At 48.2% G+C, this 19084-nt stretch overlaps 1 protein-coding gene across 17 annotated transcripts in view; it reads left to right on the top strand.

Annotated features, from left to right (window-relative positions):
- Positions 1 to 19084, top strand: part of SORBS1 (sorbin and SH3 domain containing 1) — a 280510-nt gene that overhangs the window by 162664 nt on the left and 98762 nt on the right. For 16 of the 17 annotated variants that reach the window (XM_075534905.1, XM_075534903.1, XM_075534910.1 and 13 more), the window contains 2 exons: positions 496 to 624; positions 18344 to 18456. In XM_075534905.1, coding sequence (XP_075391020.1) covers positions 496 to 624; positions 18344 to 18456 — 242 coding nt within the window. Of the gene's footprint in view, positions 1 to 495; positions 625 to 18200; positions 18228 to 18343; positions 18457 to 19084 lie in introns of all 17 variants that reach the window. The other variant, XM_075534894.1, reaches the window with a different exon arrangement.

Here is a 19084-nt window from a genome sequence, read left to right as displayed (position 1 = left end):
AGGCCCCTGGTCCCCTCGGTTGCCAGCATGTTCTTTTACAAGTGTTGGGGGGGGGGTCAAGGGGGGGAGTGGTTCCTGGAAGCTTGAGCCATCCTACGGAAGCTTTCCTGAACTGCGCCTAACTAATCAGTGAGACGTCTGCTTGCCCCCTAAATGTCATTTAATGTAAGGAATCAACCTGCTTTCATTGTGGACTCTCCCTGCTGACATGGAACTCATACATATACTCAGAATTCATCGCCACCCACCTGCCCCCCTAACCTCATGATGCGTGCGGCAGACCTCGGCCCACGGCACTGAGCCCCTGGCCACCATCCATGGGCAACTTTTCATTTCTCCCCCACCCACGTGTGTGGAGCCTTCCTGTGACTGCCACGTGGTTCATCTCATCCCGGGGTGGGGGTGGGGTGTCTGTACGTGTCAGTAGCTGACTATTGCTGTCATCTTCTGCGAAACGTGGAGTTCAAAACCCTCTTCTGGGTCTTTTCATTTCAGACATGGATCCTACAAAAATCTGCACGGGGAAGGGAGCGGTGACGCTAAGGGCCTCGCCCTCCTACAGAGAAACCCCAAACACTAGCCCCATGAGCCCTCAGGAAGCGCCTTCGGCTGAGAGCAAACCAGGTACATCACGTCACGTCACGTCACGGGATGGGTGGGAGGTGCGTGCTTCTCAGGAGGGGAGGCCTGGATGGCTTGCAGCGCTGAGAGGAGGTGGAATGGCTTCTTGGCGCTGGCCCCCCGCCCCTTTGCACCTGAGCCCACACCTGACTACTGAGCCCTTGCGGTTTGCCGCTTTCACCTCCAGGAAAGGTCAGGCCCAGGAGAAGAGGTAATTTCCTAAAACTAGCCTGCCCCAACCTTTACAGACCGAACTAGGGAACACCCAGATCCCCAGCTCTGGATCCTGTAGGATGATTTAAACTCGTTTGGTCTACCGTCCCATTTTCAATGTGTGTCAGTCTGAGCAGATTAGAGAACAAATCCATAGACACTCATATGTGTATAAGAAAGAGTTTTATATATAAGAGCAGTTGAATCTTGAGAAAACATTCCAGCCCAGTCCAGATCAAGTCCAATATTAGCCCATATGTCTGATACCAATGTGTAAAGTCCTCTTCAGACTCACGAAACACATGCAGTGATGCCGAATGCAGGAAGATCACTGGCCAGTGGGTGGGAAGTCTTGTGGATCCAGTGGCATTATAAGCATCCCAGTGCTGGCAGGGGTCTCCACGTGACTTCTCCGGTTCCCAGGGTTCTGGCTGCGTCAGGGTGTCTTCATGTGTCTTGTCAGCTGCAATGTCTCATAGGGAATGAGCAGAGAGAGAGAGTCTCCTGCCTCCAGGGAAGGATTAATGGAGTTCCCAGAATCCTCAGGAGAAGGCCATAGCCACACAGAGGCCTCGTTGGCTATGACCTGATTGACAGGCTAGACTCCATCCCTACACTCTTAATCCTCAAATTGACAAATGATTATATAACTACCACACAGTGGGGGGCGGAAGTTATTTGGTATCCCCTTGGAAATTAAAAAGTATATAGAGTTTTCAAGACTGTACATAATTTTTTTTCTCCATTACAAAAACATTTTATTTTAAAAGTTAAGGTATTCATATGCTTTCAGGTACAAAAATGGCTGCACTACTCACATTTCAACATGAAGATGTCTCCATTCGCTTGGTTTTTCACCCAGTGTAACAAATCTACTGTATGTGTGCAGGATAGCTGGTCTAACCGTTGGGCGCCATTAATGCGGGGGATTCGACCAGCTATCCCGCATCAAGCTGGGTTCGAAATGAGGCGTGCGGATGAAAGGAAAGGAAAGAGATGTATACAAAGCATGGGATCGGGAGGCCTTCAGTCTGATGGACTGAAGTACTGAGTATATTTGAAGCTTGATTTTTATACTCTTTTTACAAGGGATTGGTTACAAACCAAACATCAAAGAACTTAAAAAACATTTTTAAACTCTTATCTATGCAAATGTCACTTAACTAGTCACAGTTTCTTAACCTTAGAATAATAAAAGCACTAAGTTCAAAGACAATCACACGGATATGCAAGATTCAAGAGCCTTAAAGAGATCTTAAATACTGAGTTATCTCTCAATGTCTTTAGCAGCAAAGTCACAAATAACAGTCATTTTGTAATGCTTTTGTCTGCAATGCTTTTGTGTGCAAAGACACAGAGGCACAGGGGACTAATTGATCACCCATTAGTTAACACCTTGATCAGCGGATGCTTCCTACATATGTGTTCTTGTTTTAGCTAAATATCAAACCCATTGTTTTCAAGGTTTTTAATAAGTTTGAGTGGTATAGAATTCACATATCATATAATTCAGTAGTTCCTTCACATCGAGAAGAGTTACACAGTCATCACCGCCATCACTTTTAGAACCTTTTCTTCATTCTTGTACTCTTCGTTATTAGCTTTCCATTTCCTTCCAGCCTCCCCTGCCACCCCCACCCCCAAGAAACCATCGATCCAGTTTCTGCCTCTATAGGTTTGCCTATTATCCTGGACTTCATAAACAGAAGAACACAGCAAACTAACAACAACAAGAAAGTGCCATATATACTAGAGTATACGTTGACCCTATTTTACCATAAAAATGCATTTTAAATGTGCTGAAAAACTAGGCTTATACCTGAGTATATACGGTAAAACAGATAAAAACCTCGATGGCAAAGAAAGCCGAAAATATGGAAAACTCGGGACAGATTTAAAATGGATCAAAAGGGAGGTGCATTGACAAGGTGTTAAATTTTAACCTAACTGCATCTGCAACAGTCCCTTTGCCAGTGCACCCTATTCACGTCCCTGGCGTATGCTTAGAGATGATTCACCAGAGGCTTAATCCACCTAAGACTGTAAATCTATATGGGCACCGAAAGCCTTATCTTCCTCCCACGGAGCCACTGGTGGGTTTGAACTGCTGACCTTGTGGCTAGCCACTCTACTTGTAACCCACTAGGTCACCTGAAACCACACAGCCTAATAAAAGAGCCTGTCCACTGCCTGACTGATCAGGTGGCCAGAAGTGGGGATGGTGGAGGAGAGGGAACCGGAGCTCCACCTGGTGGCTAGAGTGTGAACACATGTGGAGACCAGCACACAGGCTTCACACACTGTACCTCGCCCTGGGGGGGCTTGTGCTCGGAGGACTGGAGTCATACAGTGATTTGAGGGGCTTTAGAAAACGCTCTAGTCCCCAAATAATCTGACATCTAGCAAAGTTCTAAAACCTAACTTATTGTTCATCTCAAAAAAATTAAATATGAAACTCTGAAGAATTCAGAGGGGAGCATTAATTAGCCATGCACATCGTACAAGATATTAAACTTAGTAGGTGTTTTTCTTACTGGTTGAGATCATTGGACAACATTCATCCTGCATCATCTATGTGCCACTTGCTAAGCTAATCACTGGCCACCGTGATGAGAAATGGGGTGGAAGGCGGGAAAAGGAGAGTGATTCTGGGTGTGTGAGGTGAGGGCAAGGGCGTGCTTGCTGCGACAGAAGAGTCAGGATGGACTGACCTGCGTTGAGGTCGTGGGTCACCCGGGTAAAGTCTGAGGGACTTGGATGCTTTCCAACTCTGCCCAGTTCCAAGTATCCATGACCCTGGGAAGTTTGGGACACGATCTAAGACAGACAGACTCTCACTCACGGGGGACAGACTTGGTACGGAAGACAGACAGACTCTCACTCACGGGGGACAGACTTGGTACGGCATCCCGAGGCAGCGTAGGGGCTGAAAGGAACAGATCCTTTGGGTAGAGGGGGAAACATTCAGAGCTTAAAACACTGGAAAGCATTCACATCGGGGAGTGCTAAACGCAGGATGACTCTGAAGACGGGATATTCAGGAATGGGGAGTTTGCTTTCTTACCATACATCCCCACTGGCCAGTTTGTTGCCCTGCCCACATGGCTCCTTAGTCTTCCCCTCCTGTTCTCCTCCATCTCTAGAAGGCAACTTGCTGGTCAGCACCAGTCTCCAGTCCTGCCCTGAGAGCCCCTGGGTCTTGACTGGCCTGTGAGTGCTATCTGGTGTTTGCAGGTAGTTTTGCTCTGCCTAGACTGGGACTCCGGATGGGAGTGGCCTTTACCAAGGGCTGGGCAAGCTTCCCCTCCCCAGCCTCTTCCTCGATCCCCATGGTCAGGCAGCATCCCCCTCCACTCTTCATCAGAGCCAGGATCTGCCCCAGTTGCTCTGTCTGCTTATTCCCTGGCCTTTACCTGCTACGTCCTCTGGGGCTGTAGGTGGCTGATTATCTGCCCAGATTGGAAGCCCCAGTCTTGTAGGAGAAAAACAAACCCCTGGCATCCAGTCAGTTCTGACTCAAGACGACCTTATAGGGCAGGGTAGAACTGCTCCTATGGGTTTCCACTATTGGAACTCTTTACGGGAGTAGAAAGTGTCCTCTTTCTCCCACGGAGCGGCTGGTGGTTTTGAACTGCTGACCTCACGGTTTGCAATCTGAATGTGTAACCACTATACCACCAGGACTCTCAGTATAAGCCAGTATCTCTATTATCCCCGTTTCTTCTTTGACTCCTTGACATCCATATTTCAGGGGGACTTCCTATTTTTAGTCCCTGCTCCTGGGAGAGGAGGTTATAGGTCTGGGTTCAGACAGCCCTCGGTGGAGTCGCAGCTCCGCTGCTTGTATGGTATGAGCAAATTTACTTAGCCATAGAGAGAGCCTCATATTTTTTCATCTGTTTTACAGATGATCATAATACATTTGAGGGGAGTGTTAAAATGAGCATTTTCATATTTAGCACTTAGCACAAGCCAGACACATGGCAAACCAAACTCCAGCCGACTGCTGTCAACCTTCTACGTGGCTTCTGAGACTAAATCTTCTCAGGAGCAGACAGCCTCCCCTTTCCTCTAAGGCAGTGGTTCTCAACCTTCCTCAGGCCGCAACCCTTTCACACAGTTCCTCATGTGGTGGTGACACCCAACCATAAAATGATTTTCATTGCTACTTCATCACTGTTGTTTTGCTACTGTTATGAATCAGGTGCCCCCTGTGAAAGGGTCGCTCGAACCCCAAAGAGGTTGAGACCCACAGGTTGAGAACCGCTGCAAGGAGTGGCTTGGAGGTTGAAATTGCTGACCTTGTAGTTAGCAGCCCAACCCCTGGCCTACAGGGCCACCAGGTACGTAGCAGGTGCTATTCAATTCTAACCCTGTTAAATACTTGAAATAATTTAAATTTGAGGCCACGGAGGCTTGGGCTTAGGGTGGGGGTTGTGGGAATGAAGAATGGGGACCAGGTACAACACACATTTAGAAGGAAGAAATGACAGGGCTGCATGCAATGCAGTTAAGGGCTAAGACGCTGTGCTCCCCAGGAGGCATCTTCCTGGGTTGACTAAGAGGATCACTGCAGTATCTCTGGGGGTGAGTTCCCAGTTTTAAAAAACATTGACCAGGGGAGGACCTTGAGGAGGAAGTTTCCAAGAGGTGTTTGGAGTTCAAGGTGTGGGTTTGGGAACCTCTTGGGGTTGAAGTGAGCGATGGAAAGGTGGAAACAGTCTCTGCGGGGGACGACAGGCGGCCCTTTCTCACCCTCTGACTGTAGACCATGGTCCGAGGGTAGGAACCATCTAGGAGGAATTGTATGCTCAGTGCTGCCCCTGGCCCCCACGGAGAGGGAACTCTCATGATCTATCCCCGCTTTCTCTGGTCTCCGTGGCTGGCCAGGCCCAGGGCTTGGGAGAGCGTGGGAGTGGTCCACAGCGACTCACTCCACTGTTGTCCCCTGGGAAAAAGGAAGCCCATGCTCAGGGTGGGGGTGAAATCAAGCTTGCCCTTCGATTGAGCCTGAAGACCTTGTGCTTGATCTGTCATTTTCTGTGTTCTGACCCTGATCCTGAGGTCCAGTTCAACTCTTAAATCTGGTTGATTCTCTGTCAGTTGCCTCCCATCCTTATGGCCTGATTCTTAGCTAGAGAGTTAGTTTTGGACGGGAAGGTTCTTGGACCAATGATCGACTCGTTTCCTCTGGTTTGACTCTCAGATTGGTTCTCCAGAAGTGACTATAGCAAATACATGTCTCAAGAAAATTGACCTTGAGCAGTTTGTGGTAAAGGACCCTGGAGGGGGATCCAACTGACCTCTTTTGGCTTTCCTGTTGTCAAGAGGCGGGGCCAGGCAAGCCTCCACTTTCCATCCTTCCTTCCCTGTTTGACGCCGACCATTCCTCTCACACCTCTCTGCATCTATTGCTGGGGTCGGGACTTCATTGCTGGGGCCACACAGAACTCACAGGCGATTCAGGGGGGTTATTAGGAACTCAGTAGGTTTCCACAAGGCAGGATCAGCAGAGTACGGTTACAGCCATCGGTCTCCTCATCCAGCAGTCAAGTCTGCCTCTGGTTCTCAGACTCTTAGCCACGTGGTCTCTCGGCCTTCACTGCCATAGGCCAGGAAGCCGGCACACCTGCCATGCTGCCCCACAGGTACCCCACAGTCTCAGTGCTGCTCCTCAGAGTGTCCTCGTCAAGGTCTAGGATGCATCCATCTGGTCTCAGTGGCCTCCACCACTTCAGACAGATCTTGAACTTGCTCTTCCAAGGCCCTCGGGGTTTCTCTGTGCTCATGTAAGATGGCTCATCCTTACAGCTAAGGGATTGGTAATGAAAATAACCGCCCCCCCCTGTTAGTGTGATACAGGTCCTGTTTGCATCGTCCTCCCCAGTCTTGTGGTGGAAGTCAGAGATGTGCGTAGAAGGGCCAGATTTAGAAATGTCACTCCACCACACAGTTAAGACACCCGCCTCCCTGCTATCGAGTCTATTCTGACTCTTAATGACCCCCTAGGACAGGGTAGAACTGCCTCTGGATTTCTCAGTCTGTCACTCTTTACAGGGAGGATCCCTGATGGCATAGACATTACAAAGTGGGCTGCTGACCTGCAGGTCAGTGGTTCTACACCACCAACTGCTCCGCTGGAGAAAAGAGGCTTCCTGCTCTCGTAACGAGTTACACTCTGGGAAACCCTCAGGGACAATTCTGCCCTGTCCTACAAAGTCACAAGTCGGATTCCACTCAATGACTTTGAGTTTTGTTTTGGTTTTCAACTCTTTACGTGAGTAGAAAGCTTATCTTTTCCCCCCGGAGAGTGGCTGGTGGTTTCGCACGGGGCTAGCAGGTAGCAACCATTTTGTGACTCACTAGGCCCCCAGGACTCCTTTAGTCTCTAGCTCATCAGATTTTTGTAATGAGATCTGCATAAAAACAAATGCAAATAAGATTAGGTCCACTTTTCAACATAGCTCGTTTAACTCTTGGATACTTGTTTGAACACACACCTTAGAATAACCAACCATTTGAGATCAGAAGAGTAGCGTTCGTCCAGGGCAACAGTTCAGAAGGGTCAGGAAAGAAGGGATGGATGGGGCAGGGAATGTATGGATGTGCTTTATACAATTGATGTATGTATATGTATGGACTGTGATAAGAGTTATATGAGCCCCTAATAAAATGTAAAAGAAGAAAAGAGGAGAAAAAAATGATTAGGGCAAAGACTGTACAGATGTGCTTTATACAATTGATGTATGTATATGTATGAACTGTGAAAAGAATTGTATCAGCCCCAATAAATTGTTAAAAGAAAAAAGAAAAAAGGAGAAGCGGAAGATGGCCGACAGGGACACCCGCATACTCTGAGAGCTCCTCCAAACAAAGCGGGATTGGCGACCAGGTAGCTGAATAGTAAGAGTCTGGTGAGTGAAATATCCCCCTGGGACAGCACCCCAGTCCTACCCCACGTATTTGTCCGGAGCAGGGGTCTAGGTCAATGAGGACCGGACTAGTGGGACATCTCTGGCCACTAAGCTGCCGTGAGCTCACTGGCGACCGGCTTAGGCTCCATCCCCAAACGGACGCCAGCCCAGAGCCACTTGCCTGCCCTGCCTAGACAGGCGCAGCAGGTCACGCTCCCCTACTCCAGCGGCCCACTCCCCACTCCCCATACGCGGATCTCCACTGGGAGAGAAGCTTTCCTCTCCCGCAGTTCCCCTCTCCCCGCAGGGCAGCGATCTGCCCTCGGGCCCACGTCCCTCCCTCCATTCATCCAAGCTCAGGGGAGCGGACCCGCGGGTTGTCTGGCGACACCCACGGGGGACCATCCACCCGCACCGCTGCCACGGACCTCTCCACCTGCCCTCCGTGCGCTGGCCTCCCACCCCCGCCCGCCCCGCCAGCCCCTGGCAGCCTAGCGCCAGCTCCACTCCTGGCGGGGACCCTGCGCTGAGCACTTCCCGCCAACAGGAGCCATAGCCCAACCCGCGCCTGTCCCGGACCCTGAGCTTCCGCGGAGCGCCGCGCCCCGCGCTGCTGAGTCTGCCCACCAAGGGCCCCCCCTGCGCAAGGCACAAGAGTAGGTGCCCTCCCCAGGGTGCTGAGGGGACCCCGGCAGCCGCGATTCTGAGCCTGAGCAGAAGAAGGGCGCCATTGCCCCCTGCGGTTTCGCGCCAAGCCTCCTTTGCCGGCGCCATTACCCCCCGCGGTTTCGCGCCAAAAGGGCGGAGAGCGAACACCATTGTTCCCTGCAGTGTCCCAGCTGCCTGTGCAGCTATCCAAGGCCCCCCCCCCCGCGCCCGCCCGCTCACAGCCCGGGCAGATCAAACACTCGACCTGCAGTGGAGCCTGGGTCTCGACTTTGCAGTACCTGAGGAGCCATCAGTGAGCTCCAGCCAGCTCTCACCACCTGGGGTCCTGTTGGGTCCCCAGTGCCAGCCCTAAGCCTGCCGCAGCCTGCCCCAGACACCCCAGGAGAAGGCACAGTGGCCTGAGCCTCCACACAATAAGGTTACTCCTGTCTCCCAGAAGCATGGGGCCTATTAAAGGATCAAGGAAAAATCAACAGACCACATCACTCCCAACAAAAAAATCAGAAAAACGAGGCACTTTAACAGACCTAACGTCACTCATAGAAGAAACAGATATAGATCAGCCACAAAAGGAAATCTTCAGAACTCTGCTTGCAGTAATACAGGAGCTAAGAGAAGCAAACCAAAATAAGGATGCAACGATAGAAGGGATGAAATGCACAATAGAGGGGATGAAGTCCACAATAGAGGGGATGAATACTATCCACCAAAAGGAACTGCAGAAACTAACAGAGGAGGTAGCAGATGCCACACAAAAGGTCACAGAAGCTATATCTAGGCTTGAGGAGGCTGAGAACCGTATCAGTGAACTCGAGGACGCTCAAACCAAACGAAGCAAGCGAGAAAAACAATCAGATAGGAAAATTAAAGAAACAGAAGACAGCCTGAGATCAATGACAGATGCTATGAAGAGGAATAATATTCGAATAATCGGTCTACCGGAACACAACATAACACACAAATCGACCGCCAAGATAGCAAAGGAATTCCTGGAAGAAAATTTCCCCAACCTAACAAAGGAGAATCCGACTCTCATACAGGAAGCAGAGAGGACGCCGGCTAAGCTAAACACCAAGAAGAACACGCCAAGGCATATAATTGTAAAATTATCCAACTTAGAGGAAAAAGAGAAAATTCTTCGAGCATCAAGAGAAAGGAAGACAGTCACATACAAAGGAGCGCAGGTAAGGGTATGCTCAGACTTATCAGCTGAAACCATGAAGAGGAGGAGAGAATGGAGCAGCATCTTCCAAATTCTGAAAGATAAAAATGCCTCCCCCAGAATCCTATACCCTGCCAAGTTATCCATTAAGATAGAGGGTAAGATAAGGGTCTTCCAGGACAAGGAAGAACTCAAAAAATATACTGCAAGTCACCCGACCCTGCAGAACATACTGGCTGACTCACTATGGCCAGAAGATCAAGCTCCAACTAGAACCTCCAGGAGACCACCATATAGCCCATCTCCATCTAGAAGCCAACATGCCAGCAACACGTACCAGGACAACACGGTCTCAGATGGAAAAGAGGACAGGATAGAAACCCTCCACTCAAACGCAGTACACTGATATGAAGGAAGATAGGCAAAGACCCAAAACACAAAACAGAATATGGCAACCATGAAGCCAGAGATTGTAATAATCACTTTGAATACAAATGGGCTCAATTCATATGTTAAAAGAAAGAGGCTGGAGGATTGGATTAGAAAACATAACCCATCAATCTGCTGCCTGCAAGAGACACACCTTAAGCAAGCAGACAAGCATATGCTGAGAATAAAGGGCTGGAAGAAAGTTTACCAAGCAAATGGTAACTCCAGGAAGGCAGGAGTGGCTATCTTAATCTCCGACAAAATGGATCTCAAGATCCAAAACATAAAAAGAGACAAAGAGGGACATTACATAATGCTCAAAGGCTCAGTAAACCAGGAAGCAATAAGCATACTGAATATTTACGCACCTAATAATGGTGCGGCAAATTTCGTCAAACAAACTATTAAAAAAATGACAGAAGAAATCACGGAAACAACAATAATAGTGGGGGACTTCAACACTCCACTATCAGAGAAAGACAGGTCACAGGGAAAGAAGCTCAGCAAAGAGGCCAGAGAGCTAAACAATGTAATTAGGCAACAGGGCCTGATAGACATCTATAGAGCCTTTCATCCAAAAGCAAAAGGTTTCACATTCTTCTCCAATCCACACGGATCTTTCTCAAGAATAGATCACATGTTGGGGCACAAGGCCAGCCTGAGTAAATTCAAACACATAGAGATTATCCAGACGTCTTTCTCAGACCACCATGCCATAAAGCTGGAGATTAATAGGAGGGCACCCAGAAAAGCAAGGGTCACCAATTGGAGAATAAACAACGATCTCCTGCGACATGAATGGGTTAAGGTCCAGATCAGAGAGGATATCAGGAAATTTCTAGAAACTAATGAGAACGAGCATACAACATATCAAAACTTATGGGACACTGCAAAGGCAGTTATCAGAGGTAGCTTGATATCACTGAATGCATACATGAAAAAAGAAGAAAGGCGTATGACAGATATGTTAACACAAAACCTCCAACAACTAGAACAGAGTCAACAGAACTACCCCTCCAATAGCAAGAGAAAAGAAATAATAAAAATCAGGGCGGAGTTAAACCAGTGGGAAGACAAAAGAACAATGCAAAGGATTAACGCAACTAGAAGCTGGTTTTATGAACGAATTAATAAAATTGACACTCCCCTGGCAAAGCTTACCAAAGATAGAAAGGAACAATCATCAATAGCCAGGATAAGAGATGAATCGGGGGCAATAACAACAGACCCCAATGAGATAAAAAGGATAATCACAAAGTACTATGAAGGTTTGTATTCTAATGAATTCAGAAACCTGGAAGACATGGATAAATATTTAGAAAAACAATCTATCCCTAGATTATCTGAGACAGAGATCAAGAACCTCAACAAACCCATAGCGAAGGAAGAAATAGAGAGTGTCATCAAAAACCTACCAAGGAAAAAGGCCCCAGGGCCAGATGGCTACACAGCAGAATTTTACCAAACATTCAGGGAAGAGCTGACACCGATCCTCCACAAAGTATTCCAGAACATAGAAAAGAACGGCAAGCTCCCAAACTCATTTTACGAAGCCAGCATTACTTTGATACCCAAACAGGGAAAAGACCCCACAGGTGTAGAGAATTATAGACCAATATCTCTAATGAACATAGATGCAAAAATCCTTAACAAAATATTGGCCAATAGAATACAAAGGAACATCAAACATATCATTCACCACGACCAAGTAGGATTCATCCCAGCAATGCAGGGATGGTTTAACACCCGAAAATCCATCAATATCATACACCACATCGAGAAGAAAAAGGATAAAAACCATATGATAATATCCATAGATGCAGAAAAAGCATTTGACAACATCCAGCATCCATTCCTAATCAAAACACTCATGAAGATAGGATTGGAAGGTAAGTTCCTCAAGCTCATACAAGCTATCTATGAAAGACCAACAGCCAACATCATAGTCAATGGAGAAAAGACAAGAACAATACCACTGAAAAAGGGTACAAGACAAGGATGCCCCCTGTCCCCTCTTCTATTCAATATCGTTTTGGAGGTTCTGGCTAACAACATAAGACAGCGGAAGGACATCAAAGGGATCCAGTTGGGAGAGGAGGAGGTGAAACTATCGTTATTTGCAGATGACATGATCCTATACATTGAAGACCCCCAAAACTCCACAGTTGGAATACTTACAGCAATAGAGGAATACGGAAGGGTAGCAGGATACAAGATCAATAAACAGAAGTCGGTAGGGTTTCTATACACATCGGACAGGGCCATGGAAGAGGCGATTAAGAGGGAAGTACCCTTCACAGTAGCCAAGAACAAACTGAAATACCTAGGAATATACTTAACAAAAAATACTAAAGACCTATATAAGCATAATTATAAAACCCTATTACAGGAAACCAAAAGTGACCTTCACAAATGGATGAAGCTCCCCTGCTCATGGTTAGGTAGGCTGAACATAGTAAAGATGACAGTTCTTCCTAAAGCACTCTACAAGTTCAATGCTATACCAATCCAATTACCATCAACCTTCTTCAAAGAATTGGAAAAACTGACCACCAACTTCATATGGAGAGGGAAGAAACCCAGAATTAGCAGAGAACTCCTCAAGAAGAAGGACACAATTGGAGGACTCGCCCTGCCTGATTTCAATGCCTACTACACAGCTACAGTGGTCAAAACAGCATGGTACTGGCACAATGATAGACACTCAGACCAGTGGAAAAGAATAGAAAGCCCAGGAGTAAAATCATCAGCATATAGACAACTGATCTTCGACAAGGGCCCCAAAAACGTCAAGTGGGAAGCAGATGCCCTCTTTAATAAGTGGTGCTGGAAACAATGGATATCCACATGTAGAAAGTTGAAACAAGACGTCTACCTCACCCCATGCACAAGAATACACTCAAGGTGGATCACAGATCTAGAAGTCAAACCCCAAACCATCAGGACCATTAAGGAAGGAATCGGGACTAATCTCAGAGCACTGGCCCAGGGAGCACATAGGCTCACTGCAACAGGGAAGGGGACACACACAGGTGATCTGGAAATCGACAAATGGGATCTAATAAGAATAAAACACCTGTGCACCTCGAAAGACTTTGCCAAGAGGGTGACAAGGCAACCCACAGACTGGGAGAAGATTTTTAGTAATGACACGTCAGACAAAGGGCTCATTACTAAAATCTACAACACCATCATGACCTGCAAAAAGAGGAAAACAGTTAACCCCCTAAGGAAGTGGGCAAAAGAAATGAGAAGAACTTTCACTAGAGAGGAGATCAATATGGCCAATAAATATATGAGAAAGTGCTCGAAGTCCCTCGCCATAAGAGAAATGCAAATCAAAACAACCATGAGATACCACCTAACACCCCTGAGGCTAGCCCAGATCAGTAAATCAGAGAGCAACAAGTGTTGGAGGGGCTGTGGTGAAATAGGAACCCTCCTCCACTGCTGGTGGTCGTGCAGATTTGCACAGACACTGTGGAAAGCAATCTGGCGATACCTAAAGAAAATGGAAATCGATCTACCCTACGACCCAGCCATCCCTCTACTGGGCATATACCCGGTTGAAGCAGCAAATAAAACACGACCAGTCATATGCGCTCCAATGTTTATTGCGGCACAATTCACAATAGCAAAGACTTGGAAACAGCCTAAGTTTCCATCGATAGACGAGTGGATTAGCAAACTTTGGCACATACACACAATGGAGTATTATGCAGCATTGAAAAGCACTGATGAGCACATGAAACACGTTATTTCATGGGAAGAGCTGGAAGGAATTATGCTAAGCGAGGTAAGCCAGTCCCAAAGGGACAGGTACAACATGAGTCCCCTGAGGTAAGTACAATCAGCATGACAGAAATGGGGCATTAATCCACCCAAGGGGAGGGTATTGTTTATATCTCCACAGGGAAAGTGGGACCAGACTTCAACCCAGTGTCGCAAGGTGTGAATGCATTATCCCGGCGTGGAGGACGGAACCGGTGGAGAGGTCTGGGAGGCAGGCCCCAGCACCATAAATTAAGTGTATTCCTGCCCCTCCCCCGAAAAGAACTTGTTCCAAAGGACGACATTGACCCTGCAGCTATGGGAGATGGTCATATTTGACCAGAGCACACGGGAGCAGATGAAGGGGCAGGAGGAGAGAGTGGAGCACAGCCTGGCCCACCAGGCCGTGATGATGATGTTCCTGAGTAGAGCAGCCAGTCCACAGAGAGAACAACATGGCTGGCCCTACTATGAGACATGATGCCCCTCAGTGACTAAGGGCGATACAGGGGACAGCACCGGAGACACAGTGTGGGAATTGCACCTGACCTGATCCCACCACACCGAGGCAATGCACTGGGGGAGTGCAGCGGAACAGCAAGGGAATGGAGTGGCAAGGTCCCCAGGGAATGCTGAAAGTGGACTTTGGGGCCAGGGCGTGGTGCCCCAACAGACTGGACTGGAAAACGCTCCTAAGGGCCAGCAAAGATCCCTGAACTAACTACAAGCTTTTCTCTTGTGAACTGTTTTGTTCTGTTCTTTTTCAGTGGTTTGTTTAGGTTGTTTTGTTGTCCGGTTATATACTGTTGCTTTGTGTTCCTCTGTCTAGTTTTCGTGCATGTTAGTGACTCCACAGGTCTGTCTGAATAGGACAGGCTGGATGAACTATCTGGAGGAAAAACAACGGGACCGACAGTTCCGGGGGGACTTGGGGTGGGGGGTAGGGGGGGTAAGGAAGTGGTGTTAACAAACCCAGGGACAAGGGAAAAACATGGGACCCCAAAGGGTAGAGAAGGGGGAGTGGCAGGCCTGGTGGGAAATGATCAAGGGTAAGGTTGCTTAGAGAAGAGGTATACTCTAGCCCAGGTGGCAATGAAGCATGGTAGTAGGGCAGGAGGAAGGTCAAGGGAGATGGAGGAAAGAGCTAGGAGTCAAAGGGCATTCATGGAGGTCTAGACAAAGACATGTACATGCAAATATATATAGGAGGTTGGGGAAATAGATCTTTGTGTCTAAATTTATAGGTCAAGTATTAAGGTGGCGGAAGGACCTTGGGCCTCTACTCAAACACTCCCTCTATGCATGAATACCTTCTTTTATTAAATTGGAACTCTATGATGCTCACTCTCCCGACACAACAGCTGGCGCCAACATGGGTGAACAAGTAAATGTGGTGAAGAAAGCTGATGGTGCCCGGCTATCAAAAGAGATAGTGACTGGGGTCTTAAAGGCTTGAAGATAAACAAGCGGCCATCTAGCTCAGAAGCAACAAAGTCCACATGGAAGAACACACCAGCCTGTGTGATCGAGTGGTCCCAAAGGGATCAGTTACCAGGCATCAAAGAACAAAAAATCATATCATTGACTGCACACCTCCATGATAGGATCGCTGAAGACAAATGGGTGCATAAGCAAATGTGGTGAAGAAAGCTGATGGTGCCCGGCTATCAAAAGAGATAGTGTCTGGGGTCTTAAAGGCTTGAAGGTGAACAAGCGGCCATCTCGCTCAGAAACAAATAAGCCCACATGGAAGAAGCACACCGGCCAGTGCGATCACGAGGTGCCCAAGGGACCAGATATAAGGCATCATGCAAAAAAAAAAAAAAAAGATATAAGTGTGTGTATGTATGTGTATTTATGTGTATATGTATATATGTATGTGTATATATATATTATATTAAATGAAGGGGGAAGTGCAGAGTGGAGACCCAAGGCCCAAGTGTCAGCCAATGGAGATCCCCTCATAGAGGGGCTTAGGAGAGGAGATGGGTTAATTAGGGTGTGAGGTAGTATCGATGAAGAACACAGCTTTCCCCCAGATCCTGGATGCTTCCTCCCCCCAACTACCATGATCCGAATTCTACCTTGCAGGGCTGGATAGGACAGAGGCTGTACACTGGTACATAGGAGGGTTGGAGATACAGGGAATCCAGGGTGGATGATACCTCCAGGACCAAGGGAGTGAGGGACGATGCTGGGAGAGTGGAGGGTGAGTGGGTTGGAAAGGGGAAACTGATTACAAGGAGCCACATGTGACCTCTTCCCTGGGAGAGGGACAGCAGAGAAGGGGGGAAGGGAGACCCCGAATAGGGCAAGATATGACAAAATAACGAGGTATAAATTACCAAGGGCATATGAGGGAGGGGGGAAAAGGGAGGGAGGGGGGGAAAAAAAGGAGGACCTGATGCAAGGGGCTTAGGTGAAGAGCAAATGCCTTGAGAGTGATTGGGACAGGGAGTGTATGGGTGTGCTTTGTACAATTGATGTATGTATATGTATGGATTGTGGTAAGAGTTGTTGGAGTCCCTAATAAAATGTAAAAGAAGAAAAAAAAAAGAAAAAAAAAGAAAATGATTAGGGCAAAATATGTACAGATGTGCTTTATACAATTGATGTATGTCTATGTATGGATTGTGATAAGTGTTGTATGAGCCCCTAATAAAATGTTTAAAAAAAAAAAAAAAAAAAAGAAAGAAAAATAATAAATTAATAAATAAAAGATAAAAAAAAAAGAAGGGATGGAAACAGACAGGAAGTGGGGACCGGGGATGTTGCATTGCGGGCATTGCAGCTAAGGAGGTGAAACAAAATGTGTATGAATTGCTAAATAGAAAACTGATGATGTGTCCTAAACCTTCAAAGAAAATTATCCCACTATCCCAGGAGTAACTGATCAGCCAAAAAAATCCCCCAAATAAACAAAAAACCAACAACCGAAAACCATTAGATTAGGCCTGAATGAAAGTAGCGCAGAAGGAGATGAGAGCACCAGGAGACCTTGGCCACAAGCCAGAAAAGGTTGTCTATAAAGAACAGATGGGGGGGAAGTAAGGCCGAACCTATTATCCTTTTGCTTGAAGACCTGGTGTCCTTAGGGCGGTAAAATCTGAGATCCACGTTTCCAAGGCTTCCTCCTGAAAAGCTGCATGATTGGAGGAAGAATTGTGGCACTCTCTTCAATCAGGAGTTAATAATTGATGGTCATGTGTATAATAAAACTATCCCACTCTGCACTGAGGCATAATTGGCCCTCGGCTGCTGCCAGCCTCCGAGGTCTAGAAGCCTTGGTGGGGACCTGATGGGTGATGGAGCATCAGAAATACCACCTTTCTTAATCAGGAGGAATAGGAACCCAGGGGTGGAGTGGTCACACATTGGGCTGCTACTTGCAAGGTCAGCGGATCAAAACCATCAGCCGCTCCTCAGGAGAAAAACGGGGCTTTCTGCTTCCATAGAGTCAGCAGTCTTAGAAACCCGCAGGAATGCAAGGTCAGCGGATCAAAACCATCAGCCGCTCCTCAGGAGAAACACGGGGCTTTCTGCTTCCACAGAGTCAGCAGTCTTAGAAACCCACAGGGGCAGTTCCCTGCTGTCCCATAGGGTCACGGAGTCGGCATCAGCTTGTGGCAGTGAGCTTGGTTTTGGTTTTTCCATAAGGAGGGAGGCGCTCTGGTGGCACTGGGAAGTCAGCAGCGGGGGTGAAGCCAGGTTTCGGGTCCTCCCCCCCTCAGCCCCTCCAGCCCCCGAGCTCATAAGCTCTATGCCCCACAGCCACCAGGTGCTATGAAGGGGTCCCAGTAGGAAGGGTTTAGGGCCCCTGCCTACATTGGGCAGTTGCTGGGAGGGCAGACTGGTTGGCAGCAGGTGCCTTAGAATGTGTTGAAAGCGCAGGACAACTGATAAGATTCTGAAGTGTTTTCATGGCTCCAACAAGGAGCAAAGACAAGCAGATGGAGGGGAGAGAATCCGTTATCACAGTAGATGCCTCTGGGCTTAAATCATGCCCTACCCGAAGGCCAGCTCCAGCACCGCTGGGCAAAATGCTTATCCACGCTCGCTGTGCCAGGCCTGCTGACGCAGAGGGGTCGTTCTGGAAGGGGAATGGGAGCAAGCCAGGGAGCACTGGGCAGCGGAGTGGCCCGCTGCCTGCTTGTCTGTAAGACCAGAATGTTAAGGAACAATCGTTGCTTCATTCCTGTGAATGTGAGCCTTGTGTTTCCAAAGGTCAGCGCCTGTGAGCACACCATGGTTTCGAGTGGGGACTATGGAAATGAGGCCGCGCTGACTGGGGGCGTTTGTGTCAGACAGCGGGGCACTGGGCTGCCAGCCCTCCGCGCGGCGGCGCATGCCTGTGCTCTTGTGAATGTACCCATCTCTGTGTTCCTTCCTCTTGTTTCCACCACCTTCTGCACCACGTGTAGGTCTGGAGCCAGAGACTTCCTCAGCAGGTAGGGTACCTCTTGCATGGTTTCTACCCTGGCCCTCTGCCAGCCAGCACAACGCTGTGGAATCACGGGAGCCAGCGGGTGTTTCTGGGATTGAGAGCGCTTTCTTTTTTCCGTAGATGAGTGGAGACTTTCTTCCAATGCTGATGCCAATGGAAATGCCCAACCTTCTTCGCTTGCTGCCAAGGGCTACCGGAGTGTGCATCCCAACCTTCCTCCTGACAAGCCCCAGGTAGGCCTCTGCCCACGCAGACGGGGACACCAGTGAGTGTGAGCTGTTCTCCAGGCTTTACTCAGTTGGTTTTAAGCCTGGGCTTGCGACGTCCTGCTCCCCGAAGTAGTTCTAAGTTAAGCTTCTGGCCCACACTGTAGAACTGGGAAAAGTTGAGGTCCAGGGAAGGAGGGATGTAGGCCGACTTTTTCAGAGCGATGATGGGTTTACAGAAGATTTGCACAGAAGGTGTCCAGAGAGCAGGGACTTAAATGTTGAAAGCTAAAAACTTGGAAAAGTCTTTGAGGAAAAGTGTGAGAGGAAATGGGGGATGTTGGGGGCGTCTCCCACTTCTGGCGTCCCTCTTCGGTCAAGAGGCCGGAAAACAGGTGCAGGTCCACAAGACTGGGTACCAGCATTGGCTCAGCAAATAGCACCCGTGCCTCCCTGTTCTACCGCTTAAGAACAATGGGTGTTTCTCAGGGCCTGCCACTTTCCAAGAATTCTTCCTTCAAAGGACCCTGCTAAATCGCCATATTCAGGTTTCCGCCTGCATCTTCCATGCCACATCAGGCACCCAAAGGTCAAGAGCAGGGGTCCTCAAATGTTTTAAACAGGGGGCCAGTTCACTGTCCCTCAGACCCATTGG

Source organism: Tenrec ecaudatus, chromosome 16, assembly GCF_050624435.1.
Source record: "Tenrec ecaudatus isolate mTenEca1 chromosome 16, mTenEca1.hap1, whole genome shotgun sequence".
In the NCBI taxonomy this organism is placed as follows: Eukaryota; Metazoa; Chordata; class Mammalia; order Afrosoricida; family Tenrecidae; genus Tenrec; species Tenrec ecaudatus.
This window is presented reverse-complemented; position numbering and strand designations above follow the sequence as displayed.